General features: G+C 43.0%; 2 protein-coding genes across 3 annotated transcripts; one reads left to right on the top strand and one right to left on the bottom strand.

Annotated features, from left to right (window-relative positions):
* Nucleotides 1–273: 273 nt before the first annotated feature.
* LOC121304322 (1-acyl-sn-glycerol-3-phosphate acyltransferase alpha-like) lies at nucleotides 274–14,372 on the bottom strand. 2 transcript variants are annotated; one of them, XR_005947938.1, is made up of 8 exons: nucleotides 13,772–14,372; nucleotides 12,824–13,019; nucleotides 10,521–10,654; nucleotides 8,733–8,908; nucleotides 7,871–7,966; nucleotides 6,611–6,683; nucleotides 6,045–6,316; nucleotides 274–2,248 (listed from the first exon to the last, which is right to left on the bottom strand). XR_005947938.1 is itself a non-coding variant. In XM_041235394.1 (7 exons), the coding sequence occupies exons 2-7, from the start codon at nucleotides 13,006–13,008 to the stop codon at nucleotides 6,117–6,119; spliced, it is 864 nt and encodes a 287-aa protein (XP_041091328.1). In that variant the 5' UTR covers nucleotides 13,009–13,019; nucleotides 13,772–14,372; the 3' UTR covers nucleotides 4,395–6,116. The 2 variants fall into 2 exon arrangements, 1 of the variants encoding a protein (XP_041091328.1); XM_041235394.1 differs by lacking the exon at nucleotides 274–2,248 and having other exon boundaries at nucleotides 4,395–6,316.
* A 1,066-nt stretch (nucleotides 14,373–15,438) lies between these two features.
* On the top strand, nucleotides 15,439–22,395 carry LOC121304279 (E3 ubiquitin-protein ligase RNF5-like). Its single transcript, XM_041235316.1, has 6 exons — nucleotides 15,439–15,635; nucleotides 17,156–17,174; nucleotides 17,498–17,610; nucleotides 18,357–18,411; nucleotides 18,624–18,735; nucleotides 19,146–22,395. Exons 1-6 carry the CDS (start codon nucleotides 15,463–15,465, stop codon nucleotides 19,241–19,243), a joined length of 570 nt encoding a protein of 189 aa, XP_041091250.1. The 5' UTR covers nucleotides 15,439–15,462; the 3' UTR covers nucleotides 19,244–22,395.
* The last annotated feature ends 3,414 nt before the right edge of the window (nucleotides 22,396–25,809 follow it).

Genomic DNA, 25,809 nt, shown 5'->3' with positions numbered 1-25,809 from the left:
CAGTTAGACAGGAGTTAAAAGACCCAGGGCAGGGTTTTAACTGCTCTACACTACCCCCTACAGGAGACGCTGTGCCTTTACAAGGAGGGACATGACTAGAATCTTAAAATTCAATTTAAATGGCAACATAGGTGGTGTAGAGTGTCTCTTATATAAACCAATCCATGGTCTGTTGGCTGCAATTAAACATAAAACTGTTGTGCTGGAACGTTGATGAATCCTCACTGGTTAAATCTGTCATTACCGATAAAATAAAACAACAAAACACGCAGGTCCTTTTCAACAAAGTTTATAAAACATATACAGTATATCACTTGTATACAGGACGTCCCAAGACAAGCATATACACAAAGTCTATATGCATACAGCAGGCACAATCTACAGCAGAAATCTGTGAGGACATATACTGCACAATGTAATAGAGATGCACACTGCATTCTGCAAAACCAACAGCAGGACCACAGAGGCAGCAGAGCCAGCAGGCGCCTTCCATCTTCCTCCCAGCCTCACTACCCCTATAAATGTCTCCCACAGTAAAAGCACAGCAACGTGTAATAAAGCATAGTAAAAGTATGGTAAAGCACAGGGAGGTACGGTAAAGCATATTCATAAACATAGCAAAGCATGGTACACTGTGTTTCGAGGTCTCAGGTGCAGTTTTTAAGAAACACACTGGACAGTATCTTGTACTACACCAAAGTGGGCATGCCTTGCTTTCGTCCTCACTTCCTAGTGTCCTTGGGGTTGCAATGGAAGCAGCAGCAGCTGGCTGGTTAATGTAAGGAGGCGTGGATGACTTCACTCTGCAGTCGACCAAGGAAACTCGCAAGTACCAGAAACCAGCAAAGCTTGTGCTAGCATGCGTCTTTCAAAACTGCACGTTGAGACTGCGTAGCACATGGAAGGGAGATTTAGGGAAGCTGGTTGCTGTGCTGTAGGTCACACGGTCCGATTGCAGCGAGACCCTCTGAGTGAGTTTGACCTCCAGCACAACCGGAAGTGATTAGGTACCAGGAAGCAGCATTACCTTTTTATCTATAGCGTTGTCGGTGAGAAAGCTGCGTATTTCAAACTGAAGGATATAAATAAAATCAAAGAACCAGAGCTGAGTCATAATATTACTGATGCTGATAAGAAGGAATGGATCATTTTAGTAACACTTCTACAGCTGCCTGAATAAAGAACTACAGCTCCCATCATCCCTCTGTTACCGCTAGTGCAAAAGCATGCTAGGAGCTGTAGTTTTCGTTCTGATTACAGACCTGGTCAGATTTAGACTGGCACTCCTGATTATTTCAGTAGCAATTCAATCAGTCCTCACTAGGATAGAGGCATGCTGGGAGGTAAAGTTTTTACTTTTATAGGTTACACACTTTTTAAAAATTGCATTCATTGGCTCTTCAACCGCCTATATTCTAATTACCTGGTCCCAAAACACCCAATCAAAATCTTATTGGAGGGTTGCAGCGACAGAATCCTGTGGGGGCGGGATGAGGGAGGAGTTAGGTCCTTTGCCCAGTGCAAAGAGAATCCATTCAGTTGAAAATTATCTTCTAAGTTTATTTTAAAATGTTGTTGTTGTTTTGTTTTTTTTTATATATATAAATCGTCGAAATTCATTGAAAATCCACACCGAAAAAAAAAGTTCCAATGATGACAATAGAGGGATTTCCACTAAATTCAGTCTTCAGAAGTCATGTTGTTTTTTTGTCCTGAGCAAAAAGCATGCGCACACTAATGAAAATTAATTAAAATCCATTAAAACAGCAACTAAGGGTTAGTTTTTGGTTGCTCAACATCAAAATTTAAATACTTGCTCCCACAAGCGAGTAACAGCGACAGCAGGGTTACACCACACTGGCCAACCATGAACTGCATGAACTCCATCACAAGCGAAGGAAACTAGAACAGAGGAAGCTGTCCGGTTAGTTTTTGCATTATGTCTGTTCTGGTTCTCCCACCTACCCTAGCTCTCTGTCCGTGTCTAAACACTAGATAATCACAGTTAAAGAAAAGGCAGTTTACATTTTTAATGCAAGCACCATTTAAAAAGCACAATCAATCATGCGACAACGTGACTTAATCTAGCCCCGCCTTCTCTACATGCATACAGAGAGTAGATAGGTAGAGCAGTTAAAAGTTCACACTGTCACGTGACTTGAATGAAATGAGGAAGGTTGTTCGGTACCTGGCACTTAGGGTTCTCCAGACAAGCTCAAAGCAGTTCAAAAGCCAGGTGAAGGCAGATCTAGAGAAAAGTGATAAGAATCCCATATTTGAGGAGCGACAGAAGGCAGAATGGCTGCAAACACTAGTAAAGGGAAAGCTAATAATAAATTAAAACTCCCTTTGAAGCTACTCCAGATAAAAATCAACCGTCCTCCCCCTCTCTCTTTCCAAAACAGAAAAGTATATCAAAACTAAAAAAAAAAAAGTTAAAACAAGAATACACTTTTTTTTTTGGCTAATAACAAATACAAACAATGAACAACAACAGAAAGAAAAGCGAAAACATCACAAGGTTAAAAAAAAAGACAAACACATTTACCAGACACGATGGATCTCAGTTAGGATTTTCCATTTAATAGCCTAAGCATTTAAACTGCAGTATTCAACTGTTTAACAATCCTGTAAACAGTGTGAAGAGCCCTCCGTCACGCTGTGTGAGTGACTGCAGCGAGTTTCTCTGTGGAAGACTGCATGTGCACAGCACTCAGTCGAACAAGGGCAAGACAGCGAAGTATGAAATAAAACAGCCAACACCGTACACAGAGTCCTGTTTCCCTCCTGGTTGTGTCATTAAGACTAGACTTCAATGGATAATCGAGCAGGTGTTTTTGTTGCGAAGGTGGCTGGTAGTTTTGGTCTCGGAGGGAATTTAAGAGATAGGTGGGGGGGCTTTAATACTCAATTTACATTGAAGTCAGCAAGAGCAAATTGGAACTGGTAAAAAAAAAAAAAACAAAAAAACAAAGTCGCCTTAATTGGGAGTTATAAATATAGATTTCATTTATTTTATTTACAATTTTAAAGTCACTCAGGATTTTCAAACCTCGCTCGGTTTTTACTGATTTTTTTTTTTTTTTTTCATGTACAATTTTGGCACTCAGCAGTGTAAATAAATACTAAAAATAAAATCCCAAACAAACAGCACATCCCCGACGCAGGCCCGACTGACAAGCGTCTCTAGGAATAGGTCCTGTAAGCACGGCACTCTGGAGCCAGCTCCAGGCTGCGACGCACCCACCCTCTCGTGGGCTCAAGATACAAACTGCGCCCATTGAATGAAGTGGGGTTATGGTCAATATTCAATAAAGTTGAGACTAGACTAGGCTCTCAAAGTTCCTAGTACACTGTGCTGTTAGTTGTCCAGACTAGCCTGTATTGCAACAGCTGTCTCTTAGATCCACAGTAGTGCTGCTAGTTCTGTAAACTAACCTGTATTGCATTACCTGTCTCTTAGATCCCCAGTACAGTACTGAGTTCCCAGTACAGTACTTTTAGTTCTGTAGGTTTGAACATACTTTTCCAAATATTGTACTTGTTATATAAACAGACTACATCAGCGGCAATCACAGAGCATTCATGAGAGCATTCAGCTCCATCCTCACTCCTGGAATAACAACTACAGTGCTCTGAAGAGTCACAGTGTCTGCTCTGTACGTCTAGAGAGCTACAAACACACACACAAACGTGTAAACAAAATGGAAAATTCATCTATGAAAATATTCAAAACAAAAAAAACACTTTTTTTTTTTTTTTTTTTTAAATACGAATAAATACAGATTACAAACACACAGACACAAAAAACGGAAAACAGGTAGGCAAATAAAAATATTTAAAAAAATATAGTTGGAGCTCCGAGCTGCTCTACTGAACTGGCCCGTGTTCTGGCCCATTCTGTCTGCTACGATCACTAATGCACTCGCCTTGTGGAGGGTGTAAGGGATGTGTAAGGGATGCTATCTCGTACAGTTGATCGATTGGATCCGCTTTACAAAAGGTACCCAGATGTGCGTTTTGCTTTGATCTTTGAACACTGGCAACAGGTGTGGTGTTGTATGTACAGGGTGACACCTGCATACATGATAAGATGGACTGGAATTTTGACAAACGCTTCACTGCGATTGGTTCATTTCTGACATGCGAGTTATAATTAGGGCTTCTGATTTTCGGTTTTAACCGATAAGACACGCAACACAAAAAAATACATAAATAGGTGGATAGCCAATAAACGCCAGAAAGACTGGAAATGGTGAATCAGTTCACGTTGACTTTACCCTTTCCCCACAAAAAAGCAAAACCTACTACAAAAATAATAAGTACATTTCCCAATGCTGCTGGGCAATGTCCCGCCTTCCTGACTTGCATCTATCATTGATTCGTTCCGAATACTTTAAACCCGCCCCCAACAACTGAGTGACAGCACATTCCTGCATTTCTATTGGAGACTCCGCTTGCGAGATTTAACACGAGATGACAATCAGAGTGGAGGCTTGTTAGCACGATTTAAAGCTGCACTACAGTTAAGATACGGAGGATTTGAAACAGAATTGTGGGCAAAATATACAAAAATGCCTCCACAACACAATCTCCAGAAGGATGTGCCTGTGATCGGAGGGATTTCGCTGTGGAAGACAGCAAAGGAAAGATGGGCCAACTTAAGTGATGTCGAGTTATTACTATGCATATTCTAACACAAAAAAAAAAAAAAAAAAAAAAAAAAAAAACATTTTGGAAAGTAACCGAAAACGCTAATTTCATACAGTTTATCAAAAAGGAAAGCCCCGAAAAAAATTTACATTAAACTCGAAAATAGCTAAAAATAAGCACTGAAAAATACAATTAATAAAAGCCGAAAAACAGAAGCCCTATTTATAGTAACTGCTACACACCCCCTACACACACATTACGTCATCCATTTCTGCACTATCAGAGCAACACCAACAGACTGGTAACTTCCCCTTCTATTGTGTTTGATTCATTCACATCTCTCTGCCCCCCTCAGCTCCACCCTGCTGCTCTCTGTTCTGGGGTCAGGTGACGGACCCTCACACCAAGCAGGTTCCAGACCATTATTAATTTCCCTATGTCAGCTCATTATTAATGAAATGATTCACCCTCTGTGCGGTGCGAGGGAAGGTCTGTCCTGTCTCCTGAACTAGCTTACTTACTATTACTGCTTCCACAAAGTTTGCCAAGCTGGGGCAGGGAAGCATGTTAGCGTTGCTAATATTCCCCCCTCCTCAACCTCGCTTCCCGACACTCAGCCCAGAGGAGTCTTTCAGTCTGCAAAAGCAGTTTTTCAGTCAGCAAGTCAGCAGAAATAGAGCCTTCTAGAGAACACACACAATAAGACAAAAAAAGGAAAGACATTCTACCTTATAGGAACATCCAGACGATGCATCTTATCATTTAACTATTAAAAAGTTATAGCAAGTTTCAAAGGGGGGAGGAAGATTGTGTCCTTACAGCTACAAAAAAAAAAAGACCTTTCTTTGGGAGAATGTAAACAAATCGGGTGATCAACCAGCCCCGTGTCCCTTCCATCCTTTTCTCTCTCATGTTCTCTCTTTCTTGTATCTGAAACATTACCCCACGCTGTCTTTTGTACAAAGGGGAGTATTTGTGGGTTTTGAACAGACTGATCACAACACCCTTCAGGCGAGCTACATCAAAAAAGATTCAAGCAACTTCATAAACACTCAGCAAAAAACTCACAGAAACGAAAGAAGTCAAGCAGACACATCTAGTCTTGCTTAAAGTAGTGAAGCCGAGTAAAGCAGATGAGAGTTTCAGCTAGTGCCTTCATCAGTGTTATTTAAACTAAGAGTCAAGCAAAATGTAATGCTTTCATCAGTGTAATGTGTAGGAGAGAGAAGATTGAGTGTTTGAAGTCGGCATTGAATTTTGTCCAGTTTCACGGGTTTATGATAGTTACACAGCTAACGAAGGCATTGCCTGAAACGTTTGTCTGCTTGACTCCTTTCTCAGTTTTAAGATCGGCCACCCTTATCCCTCTCTCCCTCTCCTCTCTCACGCACTGTAGAAGCTGGCAGGTGTCTCCCGTGGAAAGGCGGGATGGGGTCGCACGTTGGGTGTGTCTGTGTGTCTCTTCACTGCACGTCGTGGGTCTCTCTCTCTGCGCTGCAGGGCGTGTGCCCTGCATGTTCCCCACTGCCAGGGCAGGGGGCGCTGGAGAGCTGCAGGAAGGTAGACAGCATGGTTTGCCGGGTGCGATCCGCGAGATCAGCAACGTCGTCCGAGGTCAGGCCTTTAGTGTCAATCCTGGGGAGGATCCTCACCACGCAGGTCCCTGTGAGAGAAGGGGGGGATACAGTGGGGGGGGGGGGGGGATCAGAAAACCAGCACAGTAAAACTAGAACACTGGGATCACTTTGACATGTTGATGGAACAAAATGGAAAAAATGAAAACTGTTCCAACAACACTGGGAACTACTGTTATTGAATAGGAAAGATATCAGATTAGTAAAACAAGGGACTGATAACGCAGGAAGGATGGGAATATCAGATCAGGAATTTGCTGACTGCAAGTCTGCAGAGCTGCAATTTCAAACCCTCACCCAGGGAGACAGGAGAGAGGGGTTACCTGTGGTGAACCTGTTCTCCTTTATATTGTAGAACTCTTTATAGGGTGACATCACCACTGGAATTATGGGAACCTGGAGGAATAGAGAGGGGTCAATAAGCTTTGCAACAGAGATGAATGTGAGGAGAAGTAAGTGTCAGGAATCTGGGATCCACTCACGTGTTGAACTTTTTGCTCAGGAACCCAAATTGAATGAAGTTAAGAGTCAGTTTACACCTGAAATTAGAATGTGCACCAAATAAAAAGTGGACTTTAACTGCTGGTTTCACAAACAGCAGCGATGCTAATACTTGCATGGAGACAGCTTATAGCAAACTGCATAGCAACACTGGATATTTGTAGCCTAATTAATCTTGCTTACTTTTAAAAGCAAAACTATTTCCCCATGTTTAAAGCATGTTTAAATTTCCCCATGTCACTAACCTATTTATGAATGTGTAAATGCTTTTTTGCTTTGTTGGAGTCTCACTTGTGTATCTCACGCATCACATCCTGGGAACGTTTTAAACAGTTTAAAGCAAACCCAGTGGCCTCAACAGAGCTCTCAGAATCATGTCAAACCTCCAAGTACACCCCCTAGCGGATCTAGGAAACGCCACCTTTGTCTGGTTGTTTAAAAGAGCGCCACATCCCAGGATACACCTTGATTGTATAACAGAACTCAATTACCCAAGATGCCCCTTCAAGATACCCCTTCAGCTTGTTTAAAGGGTACATCAGCACTACATGAAAGATAAAACTATCCCACCCTGCTGTTCCGAATGCATTTGGTCATTGTTTAATAATCCCTATGCGCCCATAATGCCACACTGCTATGTCCAGAATCACTGTTCTCGAGCATCGCTTCTGAGCCAAAAAACATGACTTCCGCATGTGCCCTCACATGTGCTCTGAAACGTGCCAGTGCATGCCCGTGGAAGTGTTGTATAAGCCATATTACCTCTGTGTGGAAACACACTAGTCCGTATGTAAGCCATGACTATAGCTTATAGTCTAGGCTTACATACGTTTCAGAGCACATGTGAGGGCACACGCGGAAGTCATGTTTTTTGGCTCAGAAGCGATGCTCGAGAACAGTGATTCTGGACATAGCAGTGTGGCATTATGGGCGCATAGGGATTATTAAACAATGACCAAATGCATTCGGAACAGCAAGGTGGGATCGTTTTATCTTTCATGTAGTGCTGATGTACCCTTGAACAGAACTCAGTTTCCCAGGATGCCCCCTGACTGTTTAACAGTCTTTTTGCAGTGGCTCACCCGTGCCTGCACTGCCAGGTGGAAGGCTCCTCTCTTGAACGGCAGCATTGATCCGTCGTGATTCCGAGTGCCTTCAGGGAACACCCACACACGCACCTGCACGGGACCAAATGCTTTACAACACGCTCCCTCGCCTCTCCCGAGCACCAGCGACATTAACACTGCATGAAGGAACACTAAACAGGGCTTCTAAATGTCACCCCTTATACAGATCAGCACAGTTTGCATTAACTCTGGATTCTATTACCTCTTATTAGCCTTATTAACATTATCACTGGTCCTCCCTTTAAAGGAGTGCTAACCACGTTTAAAATCCATTCTATTACCTCTTTTTATTATATATCTGGAAGAATACTTTTCCAATTGTGGGGGTTCAGTGCTTTGTGCAGTGGTTCAGTGCTCTGTGCAGGGGTTCAGCGCTCTGTGCAGGGTCATGCAGGGTTCAGTGCTCTGTGCAGGGTCATGCAGTGGTTCAGTGCTCTGTGCAGGGGTTCAGGGGTTCAGTGCTCTGTGCAGTGCTCTGTGCAGGGGTTCAGTGCTCTGTGCAGTGTCATGCAGTGGTTCAGTGCTCTGTGCAGGTTCAGTGCTCTGTGCTCTGTGCAGTGGTTCAGTGCTCTGTGCAGGGGTTCAGTGCTCTGTGCAGGGTCATGCAGTGGTTCAGTGCTCTGTGCAGGGGTTCAGTGCTCTGTGCAGTGTCATGCAGTGGTTCAGTGCTCTGTGCAGGTTCATACAGTGGTTCAGTGCTCTGTGCAGGGGTTCAGTGCTCTGTGCAGGGTCATGCAGTGGTTCAGTGCTCTGTGCAGGTTCATGCAGGGTTCAGTGCTCTGTGCAGGACCGTGACGTTTGCTCTCTAAGGACTCACGTCTTCCTTGAGCATGGTCTGCGCTGTCTCTGACATCACGCTGATGGCGTCGTCTGTCTTCTTGCGGTTTATGAAGATCACGCCGGCGAGCCAACATGCCAGGCCAGCCGTGCCGGCGTACATGAGCTCCCGCTTCGCAATGGGGACGCAGCGCGAGGGCAGCACCTCCATCATACCTGAGAGACAGAGAGGCAATCCCACACACAAGGGCATTACAAACATACAATACATAAGAACCTTTCATATCCAATGCAATCGGTTCCAGAGATCCATCGGACATGTGAAAACATCCCAGCAGAGGGAGGCGTTATACTACATTGCAGCTGCACAGCACAGCACAATCTGTGAATATTATTGCAAAACAAAGCACTGTAATAAAGTAACTGGCAATTTACAAAACAGCATTCCAAAAACAGTTCTTATCGTGCCTTCTGTGCCTATGCCAAAGTAATTAAGTAGTAAGCTGGCTTTGATAGTCGTGAAAAAAAATCTCAGATTTTAAAGGTCCACCGATTAACAGAGGGGATCAGATGCAACAGGCTTTGCTGGGCTGCAGGCAAGTTACAAGCATAGAAACTGGCACTAGCCCTGCTGCACCCAGTCCTGGGGTTCAGAACTCCCCTCAGTGAAGTCTACTATTATTGAAATGATCAGGAGCCAGGAGTTTGAGTAGGGTTAGTCACTCGCACTAGCCCTGCTGTACCCACACAAGAAGAAACTATTTTGGCTAACATCCATGGAAGAATGCAGTAAACTAACACAAAGCTGGAATTGTACATTGTGACAAACTGAAGATAACGACTGTGCGGGTGCTGGAGCTTTACACACGTTTTCACTTCGATAAGGAGGCCAGCTACGACGGTATACTGGAAACACATGCTGTCGTTTGCTTGCACTGTCAGAGATCAGGTTTCTGTGTATAGAAGTGGTAGCAGTGAGGCTTTCGGAAGCTCTGTTTTTTTTTTCCAATTAAAAATAATAATACAAAAATAGAAAATATATAAATGTCTGATAGAGTGAACGTCTGGGTCAATCTACCTATAATATTGCAAGAGTCACAGACAAAAAAAATCAAGACTTCTAATCTCTCTCACACACATTACACTGATGAAGGCACTAGCTGAAACGCTGGTATGCTTGACTCAGTCTCTTCTAGTTTGGAAATTGGGAATAGACTCTACAAGGAAGATGCTTGGAAGTATTATAACTGAAGTATTATTAGTGATTATAACTGGAAAAGACTGGAAGATATTTCAAAAGTCTCGGGCTCAGGTTGGGTTCGGATCGGGTTTTAAATGTAGGGCCGCATTGAACTCTGCTCAGCCCTACTGCAAGCCAATGTACAATCTTTCTGTTTGTTACTTGAGAGGATCCTGTGCGATCAGATAGACCCACCCTATTGACAGTGTTCTGGCAGGTGTTTCTAATTTTGCATCCAGCCCAGTGTAATCAGACTGGTATTTGGACAATCAGTGGGAAGCCTCACATTCCAGTCCGACCCCACTGAAGTGGTTTTGTTTTCCACTGCGAGCAGATGAGCAGATTTTTTTAAAACTACAGAAGAGCCCAGTCGAGCCGTGTTGGGAGGTGCTCATGAGGTAATGCTGATGCATCTCTGTGGTCTGTTTCAACTGTTACTCTGTAGGTCCGTCCCCACCCCACTCCCCATTTCCCTCCCCCTCTCTCTTACCCAATACAATAAAGGAGCTCTGATGGGTAGACACCACCCTCTCCTCCTCCTCCCACCCTCTTTCTCCCTCTCCCCACGCCCCCCTCTCCCCGTCTTACCCAGCAGGTCGATGGAGCTCTGATGGTTGGACACGACCACGTAGGGCTCCTTCAGAGGGAAGTTCTCCCAGCCCTTGACATCGATCTTTATCCCGTACAGGTACTTGATGTGAAGCAGCATGAACTGGAGCACCCTGAGAGAGAGAGGCGGGAGAGAGGGGGGTTGATAAGACAATATAACTCTGACTAAAGGCCATTACCTTCTAGATGTTTGACTGCAGCAGAAAACAATCAGTAACACCTGGAAAGAGAGAGAGAGGGAGAGACAGAGAGAAAAAGAGAGGTAGAGAGGGGGAGAAGGAAAGAGAGGCAGAGAAGTAGAGAGAAAAAACAGAGAGGTAGAGAGAGGGTGAGGGAAAGAGAGAGAGGGAGAGGCAGAGAAATAGAGAGAACAAACAGAGGTAGAGAGGGAGAGGCAGAGAAAGAGATGGAGAGAGAGGCAGAGAGGGAGAGAGAAAATACAGAGGTAGAGAGGGGGAGAGGCAGAGAAGTAGAGAGAAAAAACAGAGAGGTAGAGAGGGAGAGAAAGAGGTAGAGGCAGAGATGTAGAGAGGCAGAGAAGTAGAGAGAGGGAGAGAGCGAGAGGCAGAGAAGTAGAGAAAAACAGGTAGGGAAAGTAAGAGGCAGAGGGAGAGAGGCAGAGAGAGAGAGAGAGGCAGAGAGAAAGGGAGAGAGAGGGAGAGATGTAGAGAGGGAAAGAGCGAGAGAGGGAGAGGCAGAGAGAGCGAGAGAGGCAGAGATGTAGAGGTAGAGAGAGAGTAAAGATTCACTATTTAATCCAATCATGAATGTGATTGTGCGTGTGAGAGGGAGAGAAGAGGAAGAAAAAGAGGGTGAGGGAGAGAGAGAGATATAAAGAGAAAAAGGAGAGGGAAATGGAGAGAGAGGATAGCAAGGAAGACAAGGCAGAAAGAAAAAGAGATAGAGAGAGAGAGAGACAGGGGAGTCCCGTACATACGAAGTGCATTTTTTTCTAAATACAACGGCGACCCCTGCTGTTCACGGAGTGCAGGTGTTTCACGTGTCGTCTCTGATACTGTGGGGGACACAGGTTCCACACACAATCACTGCAGTCCAGCCTGCACACTCACTGCAGACACATTTCTTTTTCGTAAGTTCTCATCATGTTCCATTTTTTTCTTTTCTCACAAATTTGCCTTTGTTATTTAGCGATGTCTGCAGCCGTTCTGAGCGGTTCTGGGTTCTGTTGAATTCTTAATTGAAATCTGCCCAGAATCAAAATTCGGGTTGCTACAGTGTAGAGTTCCGAGGTCATATTATCCAAACGTTTACTCTGGTCTTTAATTAACTACCTGTTAATTATACCCAGGACTCTCCAAAATGCTTTCAAACTGAGGATCCAGGACCCAACTCAAACTTTAAAATGTTGGGTCTCCCAGCGAAGTACAAAGTCTTAATGTTCTGGTACACCACTTCTTTTTTTTTTTTTTTTTCCTTTACTGACTGCCCAGAGCAGAAACGGAGAACCTCTGAGCTGGAGACAAAACCTCTGATCTGGAGGCAAAACCTCTCATCTGGAGGCACTGACCGCTAACGACGTCTTTCAAACACAGTTGCTGCTTGCTTGGGAGGCAGTCAGCAAGAAAGCCCGAAAAGGGCTTCAGCAAAACAGGCAGCAGGAGGCCACATGCAAGGGGCGAAACTCAGTATAGTATTCGGCCCTTCAGTCCGCTCCGATCCAGGATGTACCCGCATCCATGGGGGCGTTCGGAGGTGTCTCACCACTCAAGGAGTCCTGAAAAGTGGAGTGCTCCTAAAAGACCGCTCTTCAAAATGAACACCACTGTCATAAGTCTTCATTGTTTTTGCACTTAAATGCGCAGTTTGTTTTTTTTTAGCTCTGGGATGCTTGTGCGGGTTGAGCCAAGGAAACCAAGGCCGACCCAAGCCCTCCCCACCCGGGCGACGCTCACCCAATTGTGCGCCACCCCCTGGGAACTCTCATTCACCGTCCACAGTGGATTAGCCTGGACTCAAACCAGCCGCAAATGCACAGCTTTGAAAGAAACTCATGCTATTTTTACAGGGGTGGATGGAAATAAAACTCCCATTGCATAGCAGTTTGCTCCATTCCTGGTTTTGCTACGAGTTTAATAAGACACACCTGAGCTTGTTACCACACACACTGTGGCTAATCAAGCCGATAGTAAAACCAGGAATGGAGCAGACCGCTATGCAGCAGGAGTCTTATTTCCATCCGCATCTTGTATTATGTCTATTTCGATACATCACGTGAAGAAAGCACTGGCACTCGCTGATGCCCAGGTGCGCAGTGTACTCACTTCATGTTCTCGACGTTGCGCCCCCTCACTGCACAGATGGGTATTGCGAGCACGGCCAGGGCGAGGATCCAGCTGTTGAAGAACGCCACCTTGCAGAAGAACTTGAAGGAGGGGCTCCACTCGTACAGCAGCGGGACCAGGACGAGCAGACAAATCAGCAAACCTTGTGCCACCGAGAGATCCATACTCGCCAGCACTGCCACACACACACACACAGGACAAGAGCAGAGACCACAGCGATCACAATCACCCACCAGACTTGGAACACAACTGCCATGCCTTCATTTTAATAATGCTCCTAAGAGGGAAGAGAATGAATTTTAAATGTGGTTAGTATTCCTTTAAAGGGGGGGGGATATTATTAATAACTTCTCTCAGATCACTTGAATAAGTGAAGATGAACAGAAAGCAACCCCCCCCCCATATACCAAGATCTCCAACATCTGATATGATCAACAGCTTCTGCTAAATAAATTTCAACAACAAGCAATCTCATAGCAACTGAAGTGATTCCAGTGACGCTCGACAGACGGAGGTATTTCATTAGAAAGCGCCTCGCCATTGCAGGCTGCAGACCGCCGTTCATGCGACTGTCTTGGTTACTTGCAGCACTCAAGGCGTGTACATGTAACTTCAAGTCTCTGTTTCCACCTGTATCTGTTTGCACAGTAACTACAGTAAGAGGAGGCTACAGTCTGGAGAATAATTAAAAAACAGTTTCTTGTTTTGAAAGTAGAACATTCTTCATCTTCAGAGAGAGTGTTTAAGGGACATTTATTTTTTCATATTTTTGAGGTACATTTAAATAGTTTGAATAACTATAAAACGCAAGCATATTGTCCACCAGCGTACCTAATCCAAGTATACTCAATTAAATAATACCATTACGTTAAGACAAAAAAAACATGTAAATATAATAGAAACAACACAACAGCTGGTTTTACTTACCTATTTTTGCTATTTCTTCTTAATAAAAGCCTTTAAAGTTGGCCGGAGTCTTTGCTTGAACTTTGAAACTGGCAGTAGTTACCACAAACTTAAGTGGTTGTTTTAATGTTTCGTATTTTCCTTTTAAATTTGCCACTTCAAATGAAATATAAAATGTGCGCCAGCTTTTGTTTACCGGTTCTTCGTTTGGCTTTACTACAAGTTCGGTTGTATGTAATATTTTTATTTTATTTTTGTTTTATTTTTGTTTTTACTAAAAATTGTATTAATATTATCATCTAAGGATGGAATGTGATAGAATTGTACTAGGCCGCAGACCTCGCCTGCTCAAATAATAATAAGAATAAGAATAAGAATAAAAAATGTAATACAAAAAAAAAATTATGAAACGAAACTTAGGTTTTTAAAACATGATGGAATAAGGGATACAATTATTATATGAATTGGAGATTGTGAAAGAAAAGGGGTCGAATAAATACACTGGATTGGGCTGATGCGTGGGAGTGGGTCTTGTCAAAAGTATTTCCCAAATATTAAAAACATACAACCCCACTCCCCAAATGGCAATTAAAAAAAAAAATGTAATACAAAACGTGCAGAACTTCAGTAAACAAAAACAACAAAATAAATAAATAAAGGTCTTCGATATTCTTGTTGGTTAAAAATAAAAAAAAAAAAAAAAACCCGCCTCTGCTAATGGTGTCTAATATTGTGAAGCATCTTCGTTTCTTGTTTGTTTATTTGGGGTTTGGCATAAATGAACATTTAAAAAAAAAAAAAAAAAGTCCCGTATTTTTCTCTTAAATTTCAATCAAAGCAGCAGGTGTCGAAATTAACAGAGCAGCCCCGTTTCTTTCCGTGATCCAATGCATATTCCTGGTAGATTTGTGAATGATGCTGGAATCGCCCACTGGAATCGCCGTGTTTCACAAGCTTAAATATATATATATATATATATATATATATATATATATATATATATATATATATATATATATATATATATATGTGGTGTGGTTAAGCAAAATATGCAAAATATGCGTAATATGAGAAAAAAAGGAGGGGATTGTTTACAAAATAATAATAATAACAGTAATAAAGCTGTTGCTTGGCTCCGGTAAATATATACTCCGTGTGGTTTGTTGATAAGCTGTACGATTTCCAGTCCTGTTTATTTCGCTGCTTAATGTGTGCTCAAAATAAACTCCCCGAATAAAAATGTTGAAATTGAGCTCAATGTGCAGAGGCTGCTCTTGGCAATGCTTCTGCACCCGGCGGGAAGCAGCGACGCACTGCACGCTGGGAGTTGTAGTTCACATTTTACACGATAGGACTTCATCCTGCCTGGAGAGGGTGTGTTTTTTTTTTTTTTTCCCCTACTGGCCAATCAGTTCACAGATTCCAAGACAGACCCAGGAAATATCCAATAACCGGTAGCAGATTTAGCTCCAAGGACCGCCCTCTTCTCCAGCCAGCCTCCTGCAAGGGATTTCACCAATCAGATCGCACCGCTGAGAGGCGAGAGAGAGAGAGAGAGAGAGAGAGAGAGAGAGAGCACTTCGATTGCCTGGCTGATGGATGAAGCTGTGGCCAATCAGCTTGCCCGCCGCCCTTGAGTCACGCTGTCACTGTCCAATCCCGGCTCGGGTGGGCGGTCCTCTTCGTGTTATGGTGAGGGTTAGGGAAGTGACATGGCGACCGATGTGGCGGCGGGTCGGAACGGCTCGACAAACGACAACAGTGGCGGAGCCGGAGCCGGGGGGTCCGGGAAAGAGTCGGACCGCGACCGAACCGCCTTCGAGTGCAATATTTGCCTGGATACAGCCAGGGACGCTGTTATTAGTCTGTGCGGTCATCTATTCTGGTAAAGATCATCCCACTACTATTAACTCGAGGAAAAACAGTACAGACATCACTGGAGAAGACACAGTGCTAAATATATATATATATATCTATATATATAGATATATATATAGAGAGAGATATACACGAACAACAACGTGCTTCTGTGTGCAAAGTGCCACTTACTATAGTCGTACATATAAAACAAGGCATTATATCATATGCAAGTGCATATTTTGCAATGCCTTCTGTGTACATTGCTAAAAAAAAAAACAAAAAAACGAAATGGACGAATGGGCACGCTGATGTTGTGCAACAATATTTATCAAATGAATGCATCGACGTCATTACACGTGTGCGTGTGCGTGGGCGTTACAAAAACAAAACAAACAAAAAGAAACCTGCGTTCATAAGTCATAACTCGGCATTTCTTGACAGGAGGCGAACAGCTGTTTCCTTTCACAGCTGTGTAGCTTGCGGTGCAAAGGTCCTGTAATGCTGAGACACGTGGGGTGGTACGCGTGTTGTGGTCACAAGGCCCTTTTGATGCAGCATAGCTGCATTCACGGAAATAACAACATTGTAATTATTAATAAAATCAGCGTGGGTGAAAGCCAGTAACTTTTAAATCCCCCTCCACCAATAATGCACACACAATAGTGTACACAGAGACCTATAAACAACGCGAAGACTGAAAGCCTGGTACTGTACAATATTTTTTTACAAGGCTCGCCTTGGCAAAGTCCCAGGTTACAGTTATATAGTGTTAATTATAAGTAGTACTTAATAACCCTTAGATCTCAGACTGTTCCGTTTCTCAGAACTTTCCTAAAGTTTTGTATTGGTTGCGTTGATTTTAATTTATCTTACTGTATTATGCCACCTTTGTCATTAGGTCTCCCTTGAAAAGGAGATTTTAATCACAATGGGACTTTTCTGGTTAAGTAAATAATATCTTGGGGTACTGCTGACTGGTGGAGTTGCGGCTTTCTCAGAAAATGGTTTGCATGTATTTAGTGATAAATGGTGTATTTGTGGAGACTATTGGCAAGTTTCACAGTCCCTGATTAGCACTAATCTACTTACTGTTGCCTTAGTCAAAGTGTAAGAAGCTTGAATTACATATGTTTGTTACTGTCTATGTGCTTCTGCATTCTGTTGCTCCCAAACTGAGCTGGCATTTTTTGTCTTCTCTGAATTGGCGTTTCATCTGTGGTAGAGCAGCTTTGTGCTTGCCTGGAGAATCTTAAGGACCGGGCACTTCCGCCTTTCGTTCAAATGATGTGACTTCAACTAGTCCCACCTGCTCTACATTTAAACAAACACAAAGTAGGTGGGGCTGGCAGAGTTGAAAAGGTCACTTTGAAGGCAGAGCTCTGCATGTTGCACTCGCATTTCTCCATCACGTGTTTGCAGGTCCCAATGGCCCCTTCTTTACTGACCGCTCTGTTAGACAGCCTTGGCACAGGTGTAATGTCAACGATGTCAATGTTTTGTTTTCTGTAGAAATGTAATCTCTCTCTCTCTCTCTCTCTAATCCAGCTGGCCATGCCTGCATCAGGTAAGTGGTTTTATATAGTTTAGCTTCACTTTCTAGTGCAATATGCATTTCTTCAGTGCTGTGGCAAATATTTAAATAAATGAATAAAGAAAGAACAAGTGGCTTCACATGTAAATTATTTTTTCTTAGTCCTTTTTTTTAAAAACAAGTATTTTCTAGTTGTCCTTTAAACTGCTGTGCACTAGATGTCACTGATGCTTACTAATACAAAAAACACATTGGCTGATCGAGCCTTAGTTACATAGTTTCTCCCCAGTGTGTCTCTCTTGTCTGGGTGTATAGGATTTTTCTGATGGTTTTTGTCCTGCTCTCTGTCCTTGCAGTGGTTGGAAACCCAGCCAAACAGACAGGAGTGCCCCGTGTGCAAGGCAGGCATCAGCAGAGACAAAGTCATTCCTCTGTACGGGAGGGGGAGCACCAGCCAAGAGGATCCCAGGTCAGACCCCCAAAACAGCAGCGTCCACAACACAGGGCTGGAAATAAGACTCCTATTGCACCGTGCTTTCACCCATTTCAGGTTTTGCTACAAGCTTGATTAGCCACAGTATCTGGGTTACAAACTCAAGGTTGTCTTAAACTCATAGTAAAACCAGGGGGGATCAGACTGCTCTGCCGTGGGTGTCTTGTATCAATCCTTGCAGTTAATTGCTCTAAAACATGTTCTGTTACAATCCTCAAAGTAGGAATGCACCTTGCTGTTTTCCACATACTGTAGGGGGCACAGTGCTGCAGGAAGGGGGACTGGATAGTGGTTACACTATGGTTTACCTGACACACCTAAAATAGTTACAGCAATCTCCCTTTATAATGCTGCCGTCAGGAAGTAAGAGACTGGGAAATTTGTATTCAGCCAGAGAGTACAAGGGCTCGCTTGATGGCATTATAGAGCAAATGGGAGCCACAGCCGTACAGCAGTGTAGAGGCCGCCTTATAACGAGGAGCAGTTTAATTCTGAATTCAATTTATCGGGTCAAAGCTGCGTTTTCTAGCACCAGGGAATCTCCTGGATTGCGTCAGCCACTCGGGGGATAGATGGTAGATGGTTGATGCAATGCAGGGTGCTTCCCTCCAGGTGTATTGTGCTCCAGAGTAAATCATGTATTTCATATCTGTCCATCTATTTCGGAATGTACTGTTTTGTAATGATTTTCTTTTTGTGCTGCTTGTAATTGTCTTCTCCAGGTTAAAAATGCCACCGAGACCCCAGGGACAGAGGACAGAGCCCGAGAGTCAAGGGGTAAGCATGGGGGGGGGTGGGGAGGGGCCTGCCTGCTTGCTTGTTTGTCCGCCCTGCCACATGCGTGCTGTAGACCAGTGGTACTTGGTTGTTTCTCTTTCAATCCATTCCTATCCAGCACACTGTGCTGGGGACCGGGGGAGAAGTGTATGTGACACAGGGACAGACACACGCTTGCTGTCATTTCTTATTGGATTTTGTTTAATCTGCAGCCCTTCCAGGGTTTCGGTGATGCCGGGTTCCACATGTCCTTTGGGATCGGCGCCTTCCCCTTCGCCGGCTTCGCAACAGTATTCAACAGCAACGTGCACAGCCACAGAGCAGGTGACTGCCCTCCCCCTGCCCCGCCTCCTTACCACGCATCTCCCCACTCCCAATCCCAATAATCGATTATTGAAGCATGATTGTGGCTGCACACAGAGTCCAGTCTCCAGGCTGTCCTCCAGCAGGGAAGGACTCCCATTGCGTAGCAGTTGGATCCATTACTGGTTTTACTAGGAGTTTAATAAGACACACTGACCTTGTTACCCCTGCACTGTGGCTAATCAAGCATGTATTAAGACCTGGAATGGGTGAGCTGCTATGCAGTAGGAGTCTTATTTCTATCCCTGACCTGTTTGCACGAGCCCTGCTGCTTTCAGCTAGTCTCGGACTTCCTGAAGACCCCACCCCAGGCATTAAAGCTTTGATCTCGCTATATAATAATTCTCATTTGTTTTCTTTCTTGTTCTCAGATTATAACGGACGTAACCCTGGCAACGGCAACAGCTGGCAGGATTCTCTCTTCCTGTTCGTCGCCATTTTCTTTTTCTTCTGGCTGCTGAGTGTGTGAGGAAGGCTAGGCAGGAAGTGAGGTCATCAGACACCAACCACACGGGGCAATGCGGGTACAGAGCCCGCCCGCCAAACCCCAATTTAGGGGAGAGAATTAAAGGGGAGTGGGGATATGGGAGCCAGTTATAATAGTGTGGGGGGAGAAAATACAATTTTTTTTTTTAATTTATTTTTTGAAACATTCCCTTTCAGAAACTGCACAATTTCCCTATTATTATTATTATTATTATTTATTATTATTATTATTATTATTATTATTATTATTATTAAGAATAAGAATAAGTTCAGTGGCTCAGATCTATGGAAGAAGGTTCATAAAGTTCTGTGGACAATCCCCTGGAGGTGAAATTAAACAAAGCAGAGGCGTGATTTGAAACGGTGCAATTCGTCTGCTCACTCTGTCATAGGGTTAGAATGAATGCGAGATTCCAAAATGAGATAAATGTAGCAGTTGAGAAGTTAAACACTCAACATTTGCATAATATTAGATTTCTAGGGCTGCAAAAGTCAGGTTAATTTTGGCACGAGTAGAAGTGAGTGGCGCGGGGAGTCTTGATGTAACCCACACACAGACGTATACGCTCTTTTAAATAGTGCTTTATTACTTAACAATCCAGGAATATACACAGGCCTAGAACTGTATGATACACTGCCTATTTAATACATAAATATCATTAGCGACTTTTTAGTCCGTTGTCGAGATCATTGAGAAGATTGATGTACGGTTTTGAATGGCCTTTGCATTTGAGTTCCGAGAGGTGCCTCAGTTTTGATTTTTAAAAGCCGTTGACCCGGTCAGCTGCACCAGTATTGTGAATAAAGCGCTGGAAAAACTCAATGTGGTACAGCTGATGTCACGCGTTGGGTTTCTCTCTGATGTGTCGTGGAATGCAAAGTGAAAAATGTGCTGTGATTGGTTGAAAGGTCCTCAGCTGTTGATATCAAAACTTTGAGTGTCTCAAAACATTATTTATTGTGAAGAATAATATAAATTGCTGCTCAGTATAAACCCCAAACAGTATGAACAGCTTACATTTTTTAAATGTGTAAAACCACCCTCCCTTCCAAAAAAAAAAAAAAAAATCAAATTACCAATCCCACTTTTGTAAATTTAGATAAATGTGCACGTTCATTTTTTTTCTGTATATTGTATTGTCCATTCTGATTTATTTAATGGCAAAATAAGAGAACAATTATATGGTATTGTTTAATAATAATGGTGATTTTTACAAACGCAGTAATTCTATAAATCCTACCTGTTGTCCACTTCTTATTGTTAAACAGGTCTTGGATATGTTCTGGCATTCTCGTATTTGATTTAGAAACACCTAGTACTTCTAGGTTGCAAGCCTTGCTTTCAAATAGTGTTGCACTTCCTTGGTCTCCTGTAGAATTAAATTGTTCCCCGCCTTTAAGGGTTTCCTTTCATTAACCAGCCAGCTGCTGCTCCCTCTATTGACTGACACACTTTCAGCCAGTAACATCGCATGACTCTGGTGATGTAAAATGATCCAGGAAGTGCATATTAAAACGTCCATGTTAACTCTTTCAGAGCTGCCTGTGTAGTTCATGAGCGTGCACAGCAGGTAAGGTCTGTGGAATTATTTTGTCAGCTGCAATCTCTTTTGAGTTCATATTGTGCTGCAGTGGGTAAGGGGGGTTATTGGGATGTGTTGTCTTTTTCCAATGTCTTTGGTGTGCTGAAATGTACTGACATTCTTTCAGATTGTACTGCCCGCTTTCTCCCTGTCTCCGTCTTAATTACAGGTTTCACATGTGAGGGTCTGTGGTGTGGATTGGGCTCCTTTAACATTCCAAGCGGAACAAGCAAATGTAACCAGGTGACTGCCTTTCAAAGTAATCTGTGATGGCAGTGTATCGCACGACGCTACCTGTCTTGCAGACAAACAGCTGCCTGGGTTTGGGGTGATTGCTGCTTTTCTGAGACTGCGGAGGACAGCAATCCACACAAAACCAAGCAGCTGTTTCTTCGCTTGTTTTACTTTGAAGGGAAATGAGCGTGATCAACACCACTGACCCACGTCCGATTGCCAGCACCTGATTTCTGTGGAGAGCTGTGAATAATCAGGTAATTGGTTTGTGCAGTGCTAATGCTGAGAATCGGAGGGCAACTTCTTATTATATACAGCTCAGGGACAAATATGTGAAAGCTCGAACCGGTGTCGCTTTAAATGAATACAGTGGCATAAATATTCACGTTTGTATTTGTTCATTAAACAGAATTTTGTAAGAGACTGTGAAAAAGATACCAAACCAACAGAACACTGAGGTTTGGAAGATGTAAGACCCATTTCACATTATAGCAGCGAGTTTAACTCTCTTTCATAGGTGATCGGGGGAGATGGGTTTTTATGCAATATGGTACGAATTATATCCTTGTTTTCTCAGCTAATTTAAAATGAAGGAGAAAATGAAAAACACATTTTCGTTCCAGCCATCAAATCACAAACACAATTGAACTGGACTTCTGCAAGGTGATGGGAATGTAAACAAACTGGACAGTGCACTTTGAAGCCGTGTTGTAATGCTGTTTTCTGCCATGTTTTGGGATATGAGCGGGGGGTAGTCTTATTGGTGAGACAGCCCCCCCCTCTTTTTGTGTGGGGAGGGTTCATGTCATATAAGGTGCTTTGCCAAAATTCAGTCCATCTGTATTACTTATAAACTGCAACTCAGTCTTTTTCTGCATATAAGCTGAATGAATTGATTGGTAATTCTTGTCTGTATCTGTTAAAATGATAAGTAGAAAATACAGTGAAACCTTTTAATACCACTTGAGATCACAAAAACAGTGGCAGTATCAGGAGTTGATAGCTAGCGTTGATACAAGAAATGTTCCTGTTTTGCTGTGGGACTTAAACACAGTACAAAGGAACTGCATGGAGTACAACAGTATTCTTCTATAAGATTTTCATTCAGTTCCTTTTACTGTACTGTACAGCTTGTAATTTGAAAATCATGTGAAAGCTGTTAACGTTTCATTGCAGTGTTCTGTATTCCAGACTCGTTGTATATAACATTTCATCTTGCTGAGCGCTACACTTTCGAATGCATTTATTTCCCAAAGTGATTGTAGTGGGGTGGAAATCATTTGTGAATGACTGATTTATATAAATGTCATTGCTGTAATAACTGGAGTGTGACTGTAGTAATGTTATTATTATATCAGGAGCTTTTCCCTCCTCATACTCTGGCATGTGGGACATTTCAATGTGGTAATAGTTGGTGACAGTAACAGCAGTGCTGTTGAATCACTTCCATTCTCTCTTACTCACACAGCAACATTGTCACTGGTCCTCCTTTTAAATTAAGTGCTAGCCTGCTTTCCAACCCACTCTTTTCCCTCTTATCAGCACAGCACCATTATCACTAGTGCTCCTATTGTAGACTAAAAAATGAGTATGTGTACTATACTGTGTTCAGTTCTGGTCACCTCGCTCCAAAAAGGATATCGCTGCTGTAGAAAGAGTGCCAGAATTATTGTGAGTTTAAAAGGCATGCCTTATGCGGACAGGCTAAAATAATTGAATCTATTCGGTTTTGAACAAAGAAGAAGACGCGACGATCTGATTCAAGCATTCAGAATTCTAAAATGTATTGACAGTGTCGACGCAAGGGACTTTTTTGACCTGAAAAAAAGAAACAAGGACCAGGGGTCACAAGTGGAGATTAGAGAGAGGGGCATTCGGAACAGAGAATAGGAGACACTTTTTTACACAGAATTGTGAGGGTCTGGAACCAACTCCCCAGTAATGTTACTGAAGCTGACACCCTGGGATCCTTCAAGAAGCTGCTTGATGAGATTCTGGGATCAATAAGCTGCTGACAACCAAACGAGCAAGATGGGCCGAATGGCCTCCTCATTTGTAAACTTTTTTTTGAGAGCGAGAGATATTGAGGAAAGACAGAGAGAGGATGGGAGACAGAGCTGTAGTTCTCTACAGTGAGTTAGTGTTCTTTACTGAATGCTGTGGGCTGTGTGCTGGTGCTGTATTTCACCCCATAGAGCTGTGCAATGCAGTGATAGAGACCGCCATCACACCAGCGCACAGGAGACAGAACCAGGGCTCCAGCACTCAACTGGTTAACTCTGCCAGTGTAGTTCTCATTCAAGTCATCTCCCGTGTCTATTGTCAAAGGCTAGAGGCCGTGAGTAACCAGTGTATCCTTGAAACACTAACATTATTTGGCAAGTCACTGCCTTCATCAGTGCTATTGAAACTAGAAGAAACGGAGTCAAGCAGACAAAAGTTTCTGATTGAAGTTCAACAAATAAAAACCAGAATGGGACAGGTATCTCCTGTCCCTCCAGTATACTTCCTGCACTCCATTCCCATTTTCCCAGTTCGGTTTCGGTATGGTTTGGTAGTTGAGCTCTGCAAGGCAGGACCACCTTCATTGCAATAACACCAGTCACTGAATGAGCGGAGCCCGACGAAACACATATATCAAAACAGAAAGAATTTGAGAAGTTTTAGTTCTTTCTTTCATAGCTTTTATTACTAATGATGGTTTGAATTAACAAGGTATAATTACGAACAAAATATAGTTAAGCTTAACAGTTAATGAGTCTTCATGTAAGATTAAGAAAATATGTTGTTTTGCATGCATGCATAAAAAGGTTGCGTGAACTCTGCTGTGTTAGAGCACTTTGAAGTTCTCTCTCCAGCGCTTTAACCTCACTCTTGTGTGATTACGATAAAGCAGCCTCTGGTTTTGAAACTGGAACTCTGTGTTTGACACACATCTTTTCTTATAGTGGGCTCATGTAAATCGTGTAGACTAGTCTTTCACCTTTCTCCTGGGGGGGCTAGGTGGCGCTGGTGAGTTCTCGTTAATCCTGCTCGTATTATTCTGGGTGGTTTGAGTTCAGGAACTGCTCTTCAGTTCTAGTTTTCTGCCGTAGACGTCTATAATGTAGGTTAGATCAGCCAAAGAGTCTTTACAGACGTAACAGCCAGCGCCATCTAGTGATCTACCACTTTGGATCAAGTTTGGCAATACACTGGTTGTGCACTAGATGGTGCTGGCACTATTATAAAGACACTATCTAGTCTACATTACACATGTCTGTGAGCCGGAACTGAAGATCGGCTCCTGAACTCGGACAAAGCAGCACAGACTGTCACAAAGAGGGACTGCAAACATCCTAACAAGGTAAGAGATGGTAAAGATGAAACGGCAACGGCTGTGTGGCATTAAAATCCACAGCATGCCTTTGTTTGACAGTCTCGCACGTCAGGCGATAAATAAATAAAGAATAAACACACAGACACACTTTTCAGATCTGTTTACATTCCTCAATGAAACTATTTTTTTTTTTTTTTTAGCGAGTGCAAAGTCAGGCATCAACAGAATGTGGTCTTCATGGGGGAGGAGGAGGGGGGGAGCTTTACTACTGAAGGCACTTTTCAAGTAAGAAATAATATCGTAGGACAGTATGTTGGTCTCATTGAGAGGTCGTTGAAGAGGAATTGCAGGTGTTGGCTTCAATACCAAATACAGGGGTTACCTTTTCATTGCCGTCATTAGGAGCCTGTAATGGGGTACACTCGCCCCATGTTGATTTGAATTATTATTATTATGATGAATTGTTGTTATTATTTAAATGGTTGGTTTGTGTATGTGTTCATTAAAACAATGTTTTTATAGTTTTTTTTTAGCAATTTGGAGATGGCCACGTATATAAAAGCATTGCAGCCGCTCATAGGGAGGGAGATAAGAGGACAGAGAGAGAGTGGAAGAGAGATCGATGTCCAGGTGAAATGCTGCTACCAGGCTGGCTGCACTCGGAGTGATACTTGTTTTGTGTTCAGGGTTTTGTTTGAATGTTTGTTTTGGCCAACGAGTCTTTTGTTTTGTGAAAGTGGATTGTTTGTTGTTTTTGGATGTTTAATAAACACGAGCGCATTGGTGATTCACTCTGCTGTGTGTCTTTCTGGTCTGACTTCACCAGCAAGCCGTCCTGTCACAGAGCCTTTATAAAGGTCTCTCATAGTAAAAGCACAGCAAAGTGTAATGAAGCACACTATAAGCATGGTACCGCTTCCCATAGGGGAGGGGGGGGGGAGTTTATGCCGCTATAGAAGTTGCTCATAGGCAAGCAATGTTAAGCACAGTGCAAGCATGTAAAGCACAGGCAAGCATTGTTAAGCACAGTGAAAGCATGGTAAAGCACAGTGCAAGCATGTAAAGCATAGGCAAGCATTGTTAAGCACAGGGAAAGCATAGGCAAGCATGGCAAAGCAGATGCAAGCATGGTAAAGAATAGGCAAGCCTTGTAAAGCAGAGGCAAGCACAGTAAAGCACAGAGAGGTATGGTAAAGCACAGTATAAGTGTGGGGAAAGCACGTGGAATCTGCAACAGTAAAATGGTAAACTTGTGTAAGGTTGATTACAGAATATAAAGATGTTATATATTTACGTAAGAGACTAGAACGCCATCTGGTCAAAAATACAAACCAAAGGCAGATCTTGACCAAGTCTATACTCAGTGACCACAGCCTGGCCATTGAAACTGGCTGGCACAAAACAATTCTGGAC

The sequence above is a fragment of the Polyodon spathula genome, chromosome 37 (assembly GCF_017654505.1).
Source record: "Polyodon spathula isolate WHYD16114869_AA chromosome 37, ASM1765450v1, whole genome shotgun sequence".
Taxonomy (NCBI): domain Eukaryota; kingdom Metazoa; phylum Chordata; class Actinopteri; order Acipenseriformes; family Polyodontidae; genus Polyodon; species Polyodon spathula.
The sequence above is the reverse complement of the archived record's forward strand: the minus strand, read 5'-3'. Positions and strand labels throughout refer to the sequence as shown.